Raw genomic sequence first — 14,170 nt, 5'->3', positions numbered from 1 at the left:
TTTTGTATCCCGAGAATGAGCCATAATGGTTAATAATTGCAATGACTCTGTCGACTGAAGTGGTAGGTCTAGAGAGAAACAACAGAACATCGTCAGCATATAAAGAAATTTTATGCGTCCCCCGATTAGTGCGGACACCGAATACAGTGGGGTCACTACGAATTGCTTCGGCCATCGGTTCAATTGCAAGAGTGAATAAAAGAGGCGAAAGGGGGCAGCCCTGCATGTTTCCCCTTCCCACCTCAAAGTTTCTAGACCTAACCCCATTTGTAATAACTGAAGCTAAAGGACAACTGTAGAGGCCTTTAATCCAGCTGATAAAGTTGGGGCCCAGTCCAAATTGATGCAAGGTATGAAACAGATATGACCATTCCACACGGTCGAATGCCTTCTCTGCGTCTAAGGAGACTACGAGACCATCCATCGCCCGCTGTTGACACAGCTGAATCACATTCAAAAGACGTCTGAGGTTATTGCAGGAATTACGACCCTTGATAAAACCCGTTTGGTCTATCCCTATCAGAAGGGGTAGAATGTTTTCCAAGCGTGTTGCTAGAATTTTGGACAGTATTTTTAAATCTACATTAAGTAATGAGATGGGTCTATAGGAGCCACAATTTTCTGGGGGTTTTGATTTCTTAAGAATTAAGGATATATTTGCTTCCCGGAGGGAAGGGGGGAGGACACCGGTACCAAATGAGTCATTCAGCATGGATAGATAGGGCTTTGACAACAGATCCATAAATGTTTTATAGAATTCCGAAGTGAGCCCATCCGGGCCAGGTGCTTTCCCTCCCTGTAGGGATCTGATGGCTCTTTCCACCTCTGCCAAAATTGTTGTTTTTAATGTTGATGTTAAAGCGAAACACAAGTACCTTGGGAGCCCAGCAACACTACTGAAAGCTGACTGCTTTAACAGATGGATTCAACTAGAAGTTAACTAGAAGTGTTTGTCAGTGTGACTTTCTACAAAGTCAACTTCAACACATTAGGTTCATAGCTTGAAATGCATGAATATCAAGTGTTGCCTCTTAGCTATTCTTCTGTGTTACTATTACCCTTATTAGCAGATTATTATTATTTTACTATCACTATCATCATTGTTTTTCTGGATTTTAGTCTTTGTTATACACTGCCTGGCCAAAAAAAAAAGTCGCCACCTGGATATAACTAAGCAAATAGGTACAAGCCTCCTATTGGATAAGTACTGCATAGGCGATTATCTTTCAGCTGGCAACAAGTTATTTAACCCCAGCTGATGCAATGAGTAACTCCTCATTTCTTATACAACCATGGCAAAAGACACATCCTGTGGTCGTGGAAAAGACGTCAGTCTGTTTAAAAAGGGTCAAATCATTGGCATGCATCAAGCAGAGAAAACATCTAAGGAGATTGCAGAAACTACTAGAATTGGGTTAAGAACTGTCCAACGCATCATTAAAAACTGGAAGGATGGTGGGGAACCATTGTCTTCCAGGAAGAAATGTGGTCGGAAAAAAATCCTGAATGATCGTGATCGGCGATTACTTAAACGTTTGGTCAAATCAAATCGAAGAAAAACAACAGCAGAACTCAGGAGTATGTTTAATTGTGAACGCAAAAGCATTTCCACACGCACAATGCGAAGGGAACTCAAGGGGTTGGGATTGAACAGCTGTGTAGCTGTAAGAAAACCTCTAATCAGTAAGGCTAACCAGGAAAAAAGGCTTCAGTTTGCTAGGGAGCATAAAGATTGGACTCTGGAGGAATGGAAGAGGGTCATGTGGTCTGATGAGTCCAGATTTATCCTTTTCCAGAGTGATGGGCACATTAGGGTAAGAAGAGAGGCAGGTGAAGTGATGCACCCATCATGCCTAGTGCCTACTGTACAAGCCTGTGGGGGCAGTGCTATGATCTGGGGTTGCTGCAGTTGGTCAGGTCTAGGTTCAGCAACATTGTGTGCCCAAAGAATGAGGTCAGCTGACTACCTGAATATATTGAATGACCAGGTTATTCCATCAATGGATTTTGTCTTCCCAAATGGAACGGGCATATTCCAAGATGACAATGCCAGGATTCATCGGGCTCACATTGTGAAAGAGTGGTTCAGGAAGCATGAGACATCTTTTTCACACATGGATTGGCCACCACAGAGTCCAGACCTTAACCCCATTGAGAATCTTTGGGATGTGCTGGAGAAGGCTTTGAGCAGTGGTCAGACTCTCCCATCATCAATACAAGATCTTGTTGAAAGATTAATGCAACACTGGATGGAAATAAATCTTGTGACACTGCAGAAGCTTATTGAAACAATGCCACAGCGAATGAGGGCTGTAATCAAAGCTAAAGGCGGTCCAACAAAATATTAGAGAGTGTGACCATTTTTTGGCGGCGACTTTTTTTTTGGCCAGGCAGTGTATAACACAAATTATGAAGAATTTATAGGGTGTATATCGGCAAAGAGTTTGTAATATTCTGATGCTGTATGTCCAGTTGTTATTTACAATTATTACTATCATTATGAATACCATAACAGGGTTTTAACCCTCTATGGCATGACTTTTTATTTTTGTGGGGAAGAAATATTTTCCTGCATTCTTTGGGAGCTTGGTGGTCCCTAATTACATGTCAATCATAAAATCGGACTCTGACACCTCCTGGAACCAGATTTGGGTTTGTTGCCTCAGGGTAACATTGGTCTAGAACACCAAGATTGTCTACACTGATTATGAGAAATGAAATACAAATCAAACAAAAACTATATTCATAAAAGAACTATTTTTTGGACAAAAATATGTCAAAAATCATGCCCCCCAAAAAATAAAATAAAGGAGCAATGTGAGGTACAGCTATGTGGTTTGTTGCCTGAGGGCAACGCCATGCCATAGAGGGTTAATGACAAATTTCTGATAATTACTGAGTCGGTAAGTAATATATTTCATTAAATTGAGAAAAGAGGTAGTATTAAATAAGTGTTCACTTCTTCCTACTCCATTTCTGTTGGGAACTGGGGTTTTGGGGACTGTTGTCTGCTGCTTTCTTTTAGTTGCCCACCAGATAGAGCCTGGATACCACATGTACCTTGTCGTGAAAACTGCCATAGGGGTGTGAGATCTTTCCAGGTACACGCAGAAAACAGAGCATAAAGGCCTGAGAAAAATAAAGCAATCTTGCAGTTTGATTTAAGTATAATTAAAGATACATAAATATACATGTGCATATTTAAACACTGAATGATTTTCTGAAATGTATTTTTGTATTTTAATCTGTAATGCTTATAAAAACATGATGATTATGACTGATAATTATGTACGTGATTTACAGTCATGGTTGATAATTAACAAATGAGATTTATAGGAACATGTTGATTTGAAAACATACTTAAAGTTATGAGGAATGTAAATGATAAATGATAGCATGATTGTGTTAATGATTTATAATGAATTAACAGAAATGTGTTGATTTAAAGTAATGGGTGAGGTCCTGTTCTCAGGCTGTGTCGCAATAGGCAAGCTGAGCAGAACGAAGGCATAGGGGATTTTTAAGGAAGTCTGCCAGATGGCCTTGGAAAAGGGGAAGTTCACATGATGTGTAGCGCTGTGAGTCACGCAAGGGCTGATGGTTGGGAAAGGTTGGGACTTTCCACAGACTTATCGAACGTTTAAGAAGTCACGTATACCATCTCCCCCATACACAACAATGGGCTGAGATGGTATAAAAGACAGCAGAAAGAGGAAGAAACCGTTCTTAGTCCGCGGCGGCGAGTCAACAAGAGGACGCAGAGGAAACATCAGCAGAGGACCGCACACTGGAGTCATGGGGAAGTTGAGACTTCGTGCCGCCAAGAAGGGACAAGATCCATCAGCCCCCAGCCCCGGCTCCTGATTCTACTGCCAACTCTGCCTCAACCCAACGATCTCAAACCAACCGCAATGGACTTGGAAAAAAGACAAAGATCCCGGGAGGGATGAAGGATTGGATGTTCGAAGGACAAGGACCAATTCAGCTTTGCTTCTATTCTAAAGAGGATTTTACTACACAAAGACAAAGATTCTGAACCAAGGAATTAAAGACTTCTGTTGCCAAGATCAACTGCCATCTGGGTAGGAGTTGAACTGCTCCCCAAAAGCCTCTCTCAGTTTACTAGCGACACAGGTCAGGGAAGGGAGTTAGGATGAAATGTTTGGTTTATATTGATTTTATCATTTTAAATTAGAAATGTAATCTCTAATAATTAATCTGTATGTCGCTCATCCCTGCTAAAGCTTGCTTAATAAAAATATCTTAAAAATTTTGTAGAAGTTGGTGGACATTGAAATTAATTGAGTCATTGGTTATTTAGTTTCTCCAATTAAAGTAAAATTAGTGTACATGATTCCAGTAATGTGGTGGCTTCGGACTTTCCTTCAGTGAGTGTAAAAATAACGACCCTGGGACTTGAATCTAAGTCACTAAATCTAATCTAGCCATTTCCAAGTGCAGGTTATTTAAGAGAGGGGGCTACCGTTGACAGAAGTGGTTATTGGGACTATGCAGCTGTGAGGGCTACTCAGTTGACTGTTCCTTAACTGTAGAGGGTCGTAACTTCTGGATCGAAGGTAGTTAGAGCTAGATGAGCCTCTCTCGCCACCAGTTTAAACAGATTATCTCTCATAGACCTCCTGTAGGGTAAGACCCAGGTCTTAGAGATATTCCGGACCTGTTAGACAGAGAACGGGTCAGTAGTCAGCTCTGAGGAGTTGTGAAGAGTGGGCGGGACTGACTATTGCTAGAGTAACAAACAACCTGGAAGGAGGGCCTGACTCCTGCACCTTCACACACCTGTAACTTGTTTGCTGCCATCAGTGTTGAGTATAGGAGGAGCAATCTGCCAGCACTTCAGCGCCTGAGTGTTAACTTATCTGGGTACCTTGAGCCACTCTGAGCTCGTCTCTGAGATCACCTAGCAAATCTCTAGTTAAAGACTTTCTTTGTTCTGTTTCTAGAAATTCCTCTGTGGTGCCTTGGACCATTCCGTTAGTGTTGCCCAAGAACCCAACCTCCTCAAGCAAACTCTCACTGAAGGATCTTCTGGTTTTCTTCATCCATTGCTGGCAATGAACTGCTCCTCTTCATCCACTGCCTGTGAGTCTACCTGTCCACCCTCCAACGCAACCCAAAACCTTCTGTCAGCTCTCAGCTCCCTCTCCAGGACCAACCTAACCCCAGTCACCACAGTATTTCCCCCCTGGTGGATTCTTCATCAATCCAGTAAGCTACTCAGTCTGTCATCAGATTCCCACTACGCTGTACATATCTCACCTCTGCTTTCGTCTCTCCCTAGTGTCCCGGGAAGCCTGGTTCACTGACCAGTAGTCAAAAACCCCTCTTTCTGTCATTTCTATCACTTGTATAATAAATCACCTTCATCTGATTTCCAAGTTTCCCTGGTGTGTTTCTGCATGTGGGTCAGGCATCTAACCTCCAACATGACAACTTCAACAGAAAATGCAAGCTAATTATTTTATTCTTAGTTATGTATGCACATGTTTTCTCTTGTCTTACTGATAACTTGTTTTTGTTTGATTAGGAAACCTGTTTGAAATAAAAAAAATAAATGAAACAAAGTTAAGACATCTTCTGACCAGTCATAACAATTAAACATAGAACAATTTAAATCGGAGGCTGGAGAAATGAGCAAAATGACAAAAATGACCAAGTAAAAATGTAAGTACACTGAAAGGATGCATGAAATGTGGTGCTTAATGTCTATACCCACTCATTTACCTTTAGTGTCATTAAGTGGGTCCATGTGCCTGTAGATATAACCCTCCAAGTAGGTGTGGAAACGGGGGGTGGGAGGAAAGAAAGCTAGGCAGATGGCCATCAACTCCCAGCCACGCTCCAGGCTATCATACCGGAAGTTCTCTGTAGTTTGACGGCACAACTGGATGTAGAGCTCATCACGGAGACCCTGGTTACTCCACCCCCGCACCACCACCTGAAAGAGAAAGCCAGGAAACTGTCTAGTTAAAGACAGGCTCTTATCTTTATTCAACTTATTTCTAGGAGTTGTGCTAAAAGACTTATTGTGGGTGTAACTTCCAGGAATGTTACCTACAGACTCTTCTCAAAGACACAACTGTGGCAGAGTTTGGTGTGATATCAGTCCAGCAAGCTAAGTTTTCAATCAGACGATATTAAATTACACTGCTAATGTCTGACAGTCCAATGTGTTTATTTAACTGCAAACACTGGTGGTCCATGTGACATACAGTACATGTCCAACAATGTAGCTTCTATGAAAAAGAAGATCGGCAGTCAAGGAAGACTCCATGTTTTGCTTGAGAGCCATGTACCCTAAAACAGACATCTGGGAAACTGCACTCTTCAAGTTAGTTCTTAAAAAAAAAAAAGAACAAGTGACTATAGTCTATTTTAACATGCTGTAGTTTGTATGTCTATTTGAAACAGTTAGCTTTTAACATATTCTCATTCTCTAGGCCACTATTCTGTGTTTAACACTCTCTCTCCCAAACAACTCAATTTAAGGAGCACTAACAGACGTCAGTAAGTCTCTAATCGGATAACCTTTTTCAGTAACGAGTATTGCTATTTCAAATCCAGTAAAAAGATTAAAGTTACTCATCCAAATCACTGTGTGTTACTGTTTTTTCCATTTTCTCAATTAATTTAATCTTATTTCCTCTATGCATCTTGGAGAGTGACCTCCGTTTCTATGCAACAATTCAATCACGTTATCAGCAGCAGTGATAGCACGTCTTGACAGAAACGCAAACGATGGAGGGAGGAGAGAAAGATGCATTTTGTTGCTGGAAAAACAGGAAGTATTTTGAGGTTATATCTGCAAAAGATGACAATACGAAGGTTCAATGTATCCTCTGAACTGGCAAGAAAGTTCTGTCTCGCTTCAAAAATAGCACATCAATTCTGTAGAAACTAGAGTCGCAGCACACGACAATCAAACTGAAAGAGCAAGCGCCACCAGGTGATTCAAAGACGAGAGCTGTAACAGGAGCAGGGCCGGCCCAAGCCTCCATGGGGCCCTAAGAAAGTTTTGGTTTTGAGGCCCTCTGTGTTTGCTAATATGTGAATTGCTGCAATCAACAATAAGATGATTAGATCATTCACACACCTGCTATAAACTCATTGCATCTCTGACAGTGTTGTTTATATTATAAATGCATATATCATCTAGTGGTAATAAACACAGCAACCTCCCCCAAAAAACCCAAAAAACTAGCATGCATTTGACGTAAAATGGAATACATACACACATATCTATGATATACTTGGATTAAATTAATTTCTCAATCCCAATAGCTAAACATTTAATTTATACCAGGTGAGTCTCTCTTGTTTAAGAATGTGGATGTGGGCTGATTTTGTGCCATCAAATAATTTTTGCAGTTCTCCTGCAGTTTTATACCAACTTATAGGTTAATATATAAATAATCTTTGTTTTAGCCACAAACAACATATCGCCAACTACAACTTGGAGTAGCTCATTGATATATTAATGGAGTAGCCATACCCTGTAAAACCTTAGAAGGTGGTTTAACTTGAAAATGAAAGTCCACCTGCTGCCTTGAAAATGCCATTTAAGTCAACAAGAAAATTGTACTTGTTTTAACTCAGAAATTAAAGTTCATGAAGTTGATTTTAACAACATTTTTTAACAAGAAGTTGTGTAAACATTCTTTTGTAAGTTTATTAATCTTGAATTGTAAATTCTAACTTATTTCTGCAGTTTAAACCAAATAATACTTTCACAATATGCAAGGAAAAAACTACCCCCACCTAGTTAAAGGATGCATCTATTATTTCCACTCACAATATCAAGTTAAAATAACTATTTATTTTACTTTAGAATAATTGAAATTTTTGTTTCAAATTGCATGAACAAAATTTCTGATCTAATAATAAATTTTATTAATCATCACAATCAATTCTGCTCCAAAACATATTAAATATGAACAGGACTTTAAACTCACATTTAGGTTCAAAATCTAAAACTCGCTAAATTTATTTGACTTAAACAGTGAAAAATAGTAGACAACTAAATGTGGCTCAAATGTTTTACAGTGTGTAGCCTGATGTAAAACTATTTTGCTAGGCAATGTCAAACATTGAGAAGTTTTAATTATTGGTATCAAACATTATGAAGCCTAAAAAACCTGAGAAATAAATAGGGCCAACCACAAGAATCAACTTGTTTAAAGTTAAACTCAGCTTCATACAAATACAAAAGTGCTAGCATAAATGTTTGGCTATTAAACTGAACCATTCAAGGTCACTATCAGTTACCTAATTTTCTGTTAGCAGCTCCACAAACCTTTCTGATAAGCATTACATTACCAAAACACATGCAAACATACCTATATCCTGGCTTTTTTCCTCTTCTTCCTCTTTCTTTTCTCTCTCCCTGAACAACAAGTCCTGTTTTACTACATTAATTTGCAAACTTATATTAAACCGGTGCTTTGGAGGTTTGGATGAACACTGCATATTGCAGCTCATATTACTGGTGAAGCGTGACCTATTAGGGTGCTCCCAAGAGTAATTTTTTTTTTTGCCCATATAAACAATATATTTTACCTTATCAAATATACAATGAATTTGTGTGTTTTTATTAATATAATCACATAGAAATCATTAGTAAAAAAAATAAAAGAAATCAGTTCCACTCAGGGGCCACGCTGGTGGCCACGGGACCCTAAGCATCCGCTTAGTTTGCATCGCTTTGGGTCAGTATTGGACATGAGGGCCCCCGCCACCCAAATACAAAAACTAAACCTCGGTGCAAAACCAGTAAGTGATTTAGAGTTTAAAAAGTCAGTCAGACATTATGTAGTAGAAGGAATGCTGCCCTTCAACATGGTTTTCTCACTTTCATTTCTTGCCAAAGTAAACCAAATCCCCACTACTGTAAATGCCAGGCTGCCTCACAGAGGAGTATGCAGAAAAGCATTTATGTTTAACAAAGTGAAATACTTTTGCTGTAAAAAACGATAAAAGCATAAGTTTAATGAAGTCAAGAAAGATACCATTTTTTATATCAAGCAATTAATTGTTTATGATACTGAACTCAAGAAGTACTTTTATTTTTTGATAAAAATATGTATTTATGTTTAATGCAGTCAAGAAAGACTTATTTTCATAACCATTTTGTTGAGTGTTTGTTTGAGCACCTGGTGAGAAAACCAGCTTGGGCTCAATCTAACTTAGTTACTTTTTCAAGGTAACTATGCCATCACTGGCACTAATTGTACGTACAGTGCAGATTTTACTACCAGATCAGAGCTTATCAAGTTCGAGGTTTACTGTGCTTGCCCACAAATGTTCGAGTCATTTTAGTCGATTTTTAGCAATGTATGATTCAAACATTGTATTTGTATACCTATGTTATTTACATTTGAAGCCTTTTCCAAAACTACAACAGGGTGTTTTATATCATGCCAAATACATCATGGAAAACTAAAGCCCCCTCAAATGTGAAATTGAAGTAGGAATAGGAAGAAACCAGTACAGATAGAAACAGCTGACTTTCGTGTCTCAGCTCTCTAAACTCCTGACAGACCAGAGATGTAAACTGAATACAGACCTCCAGAGCCAGTGAAAAAGGGTCCGCTTTGGAGCGACGGTCTCCCATGAAGGTCTGTATGAGCTTAAAGATGTCCACAGCCTCCTTCTTTACGCCTCGGTCTGTAGTCACAATCATTGGCTTCTTTATGGGCTCACTGCTCCAAGCTAGCATGTTGGCAATGGAAACCTTTCTCCGAAACAAACCCTACAGTAGGAAGACAGTGAACAGACATGAATCAGTCTATTCTATCACACAACATGTTACAGTAAAAAGTCAATAATAACAATGGACTGACAATGGACGTCAGTCAAATAGTTTATCAGTAGAGGCCATTACATCTCATAGGCATGTGGTGTAGCTCACTTACATGCAAACATGCATCACTATCTGACTTCCATTTTGGCTCCGTGTATTTATCAGACACCTTACCATCTGTATAGCACAATGCTATTTTTCATTTGGGTATAAGAACAATAAAGTTTGAATTGGTTGCACTCTATCCACATAAAATATGTTCTGTAAACTGGTCTAGTTTGTATTGCATAGACATATTGCCATGGATATGTAATCATTGATATGATTGTTTTCCGATAACCTGTCCACAACACATGCAGATATCTGAACTCTAAAGAAAAAACATACAGTGGGCCAAGAAGACTGAGAAGTAAAATGTTAGGATTACTACCAGAACACAAATTCAGGAGTTTGGTTTCTTTTATGAAGTACCTGTGTATGTTTGTTGAAATGCTTGGATGCCCAGTTTTCAATGTCAGTCTCTGAGGAGGGCTTTCTCAAGCTAAATTCTGTGAATATGCCACAACTTGCACTTGGCATCATATTCCTGGCATTTCGACTGGCTTCAAACTGGGCACAGGCTCCAAGATCCTCCGACTGTTGGGAACAAAAGACAAAGACATAAAGCATCGACCCCTTAATACAGAGCTGCTGCAACAAAATAAGAGATGTGGCAGAAGGTTTGTTTATTAGACAAAGACAACTTTAATGTAAATACACATATTCTAATGCAAAACGGAAGACACCCATTGTTTTCAGTAATGTTCAACAAAAAGTGATAGGAAATTAAAGGAGCAGATGCAATAACTTCAATATCCCTACAGCATTATAAACGGTAGACAATCAGCAATCCTGGACAGATACGATCACTGTAATCTGGATCACAAAATAGAAACAATAAAAATATTTATTAATTTACCACTTATTTTTACAAAGGCCATGTTGGCAGCATTTGTTTCTCTCTGCAGAGGTAAGGAGGCAATGAAATTGGAAGTTAGCTCCTTTTTTAATTAAATATTTCCACAAAAGTTGGCTCATTTTATCAAAACTCTGTAAAATAGTGATATTTACTGTGAGACCAGTGAGAAATGTTCGGCATTATGAATCTTTAACTCCACAATCCATCAAAAGAGTTCTAACTCCCTTCCTGGACTGTTTTTCTGGGGAGATTTCAACCCGCTTTTTCTGACCTGGCCCTGGTTTCTGTGACAAAACACAAGGGGGACAGAAACTTCCCCAAAATCTATCCACTTAGTGGAAAGATTTCTGAAGTGGAAACAAACAGTACCCTTAACCTGAACTCAAAGCACACACAAAACAAAAAATAACAGTGAATAAAGACAAATATGAGATGCGATGAATTCATCCAGTTTCTGCACCAACTGTGAGCATTGGTGGTAACCTTTGCTCTCTAAAATTTGAGAAGTGTATAAAACTTGTGTCATTAAGAGCAATAACTGATAACTTATCTTGGGTCCTCATCATAAATAAATATCAACTTTAAAGTCAAGTAGCTTTAACTGAAATGAAATCATTGCTAGTGTTTTTATAACTTTCAACAGAGACCAGTTTGTGAAAGAGACCACAAGGTTTTCTTCTACTAATATGGCTTGGAGATCATGAAGATCAACATGCTTTCAAAGAGGAAAAAGACTCTAAAATACTTCCTCTGAACTAATAATAACTTATGTCTTCCTACTTCGGAGTTGTAGTTGACCAAGAGTCTTTAGCTTTAATTTATTACTTGTTTGTTTCCATTGCAAGTCTTTTAAAATCAATAATGTTCCACCAAATAAAAAACACGAAGGTTCCTCAGAATGTTATAAGTGTCCCAAAGTTTTTGAACTACCACAAAAATAAGATTCAAACAACAAAATTAACGGTAGTATTTCTCCATTCTCTTAGCAGTGAAAGCTGCTGTACCTGGGAAGGGTGCAGGTATGGCTCAGGGGAAGCCAGGTTGGTCTGGACAGAGAGGCTCTTCTCCAGCAGTGCCTGAGGGAACCCCAAACGGTCAAAGGTACTGCGTTTCCAGTGGTGGCCATCACCCTGGGCTAGTGCCTCATCCTCACTGAACGCCCTTACCACAGGTCCTGGTAGTGGCAGAGGCACTGCCCCATCGCTTTCATATCCGTCTTTGGAGCTGCTGCATTGGGTTACTCCTCCTCCCTGACCAGAGTCCCAACTGCTCCTCTGTTTCATGACCTGCTGGGCTTCCCATGCTAGCCTGGCCTGGGCCAGCATGACCTCTGATCCTGTGCCTGGGAGTTCCTCTTTCCCGCAGCATCCCAGCTCCTGGGGGAGGGATGGCTTGCGACTCTTGCGTTTACGATTGCCACTGGGGGAGAAACCACCTGGCCCAGCTGTAGAGGAGGAGGACAGTGAGTGAGTCTGACTAGATGTCCAGGAAATGGAGTCTTCAAAAATAAACCTTTGAGATCCTTCTCCTCCCTCTCCACGAAAGTCCAAAAGTTGGCGGGGATCTCTAATCAGAGACTGGCTATGCTGCAGAGTATAGGACCCTCCAAATGATCCACCAAAGCCTCCATTAGTACCATAACGCTGTAGACGGTCAGCAGTCTTGAAGCGTGGACTGGAACATGACTGTTCCACGTACACCAGCTGCTTGACGTATTCCTTTCCTACAGGACTGTACTCCAGGCTCTGAGCTTTTTCTGGACATTTTTGCCTAGTCAGAACCAGTTGACCATAGGATGACTGGCTCTGCTTGGGGGAGTGGTAGAAGGGAGCTGGAGACTTCCGGGATGGTGATTTATTTGTACCATAAAGGGAAGATGAGTCTGAGAGGTTCATGTCAATAGGTGGCTCTTCATAGATGGGTGGTGGCTTAAAATCAGATGGAGGTTCCTCATACAGGGGGGGCTCAAAGGCGTAGCGGGGTGATGGAGGCTGGGACTCGGTGGAGGGGCGGCGGTGGGTTCCACTGCTGCCTAGCTCAGCCCGCTTCAGATATGGAGACTGACGACGGTCAGAGTAGAGAACAGGTGAACCATTTGGTTCTGAGGGGGGGTTTCCGCCAGATGAATGGCGGTTTCGCAAGGTGTTGCCTCCTCCAGGAGTTGGGGATTCACAGAGTGAGTAGCCATTTCCTTGATGAGCCAAAAAGCTGGGCTCCCTGTCTGTCACCTTGATGAGCATCCGCTCCTTTGTACCAGTATTCCAGCGGAAAGAAGTCCTGAATAGATATGGAAAAAAGCAGTTATACATTACAATTAAGTTCAAGAAAGTCCTAATGTCAGTATTTATAAAGCGTTTTACAATATTCAGTCTAAGTAAAAGGATGAGTGATATTAAGCAAACCAAAGGCAATAACATATTTTGTAAAACTGCAAGAACACAAAATTTTAAGTGCTGGATAAATTTATAGCAGCAGATAATGCGACCATGTGTTTCCAGTGATTTACCAAGATCCTTTACAAAAAATGTCCTCCCCTCTTAAAAGGAAAGGAGGTCTAATGTGTTCTCAATTTCTACAGTGTAGACCTTCAATATAACTAGACTTGCCATCAATTCTGCCTCTTCTAAATCCTTGAGGAAAATTGGTTAAAAAGACCCACAAGTCCATTCTCTATCAGCCCATTTGCACTGCAAGGCTGGGTCAGGATTTTCTGTATAAGTGCTCTGAACCTGGTCCCACCCTGCCGTCTGTCCCAAGGACTATGCTTTATACTCTGGATACAAAAGTGTGGATGAAAGTGACACCTGACAACAGGCATGTGGCAACTGGGCCAAAAATAACCACAGTGGTGGGGACCCCAGATCCTCTTGCTATTTTTGAAAGGCCCCAGAATACTTGCAATATTCATATTGCCAAGGAATGTTTGGAGTTTATTCACTGTTTCAGGAATTGGATGACTTGGTAGTACTATGAATTATGGTCTGGGAAACAGTGATGGCATAGTTACTTTGAAAAAGTAACTTTAATCGGATTACTGATTATTCCTTGAAAAAGTAACTAGTTAGAATACTGATTACTTGATTTGGAAAGTAAATAAGTTACATTAAAAGTAACTTTTTAAATTACTTTCAGCAGCTGTTGACAACAACTCTCTGCCACCTGTGAAAATTACATTGAGCTTTGCCAAAATTTAATTGCAAGTTATTGTATGATCAACTATGTGTCACTACTTATAAGGTTGAACTGAAGGGAATATTGTTTAGTGGTATGTGGCAAGCGCACAAGAAACCATTACAAAAAGTAATGGTTTCTGTTATATTACTATTACTATTATTATTATTTTCTTTTTCTATTTTGATATTGAATTAATTGATATGTTTTTTATGTATATT

At 39.9% G+C, this 14,170-nt stretch overlaps 1 protein-coding gene across 4 annotated transcripts in view; it reads right to left on the bottom strand.

Moving 5' to 3' along the window:
* Window positions 1-14,170, bottom strand: part of LOC102226457 (rho GTPase-activating protein 39-like) — a 92,941-nt gene that overhangs the window by 18,297 nt on the left and 60,474 nt on the right. For all 4 annotated transcript variants that reach the window (XM_023339618.1, XM_023339619.1, XM_023339620.1 and 1 more), the window contains 4 exons: window positions 11,783-13,055; window positions 10,292-10,456; window positions 9,584-9,769; window positions 5,746-5,959 (listed from right to left, as the gene is read on the bottom strand). In XM_023339618.1, coding sequence (XP_023195386.1) covers window positions 5,746-5,959; window positions 9,584-9,769; window positions 10,292-10,456; window positions 11,783-13,055 — 1,838 coding nt within the window. The remainder of the gene's footprint in view (window positions 1-5,745; window positions 5,960-9,583; window positions 9,770-10,291; window positions 10,457-11,782; window positions 13,056-14,170) is intronic.

The sequence above is a fragment of the Xiphophorus maculatus genome, chromosome 9 (assembly GCF_002775205.1).
Source record: "Xiphophorus maculatus strain JP 163 A chromosome 9, X_maculatus-5.0-male, whole genome shotgun sequence".
NCBI classification, from domain to species: Eukaryota; Metazoa; Chordata; class Actinopteri; order Cyprinodontiformes; family Poeciliidae; genus Xiphophorus; species Xiphophorus maculatus.
The sequence above is the reverse complement of the archived record's forward strand: the minus strand, read 5'-3'. Positions and strand labels throughout refer to the sequence as shown.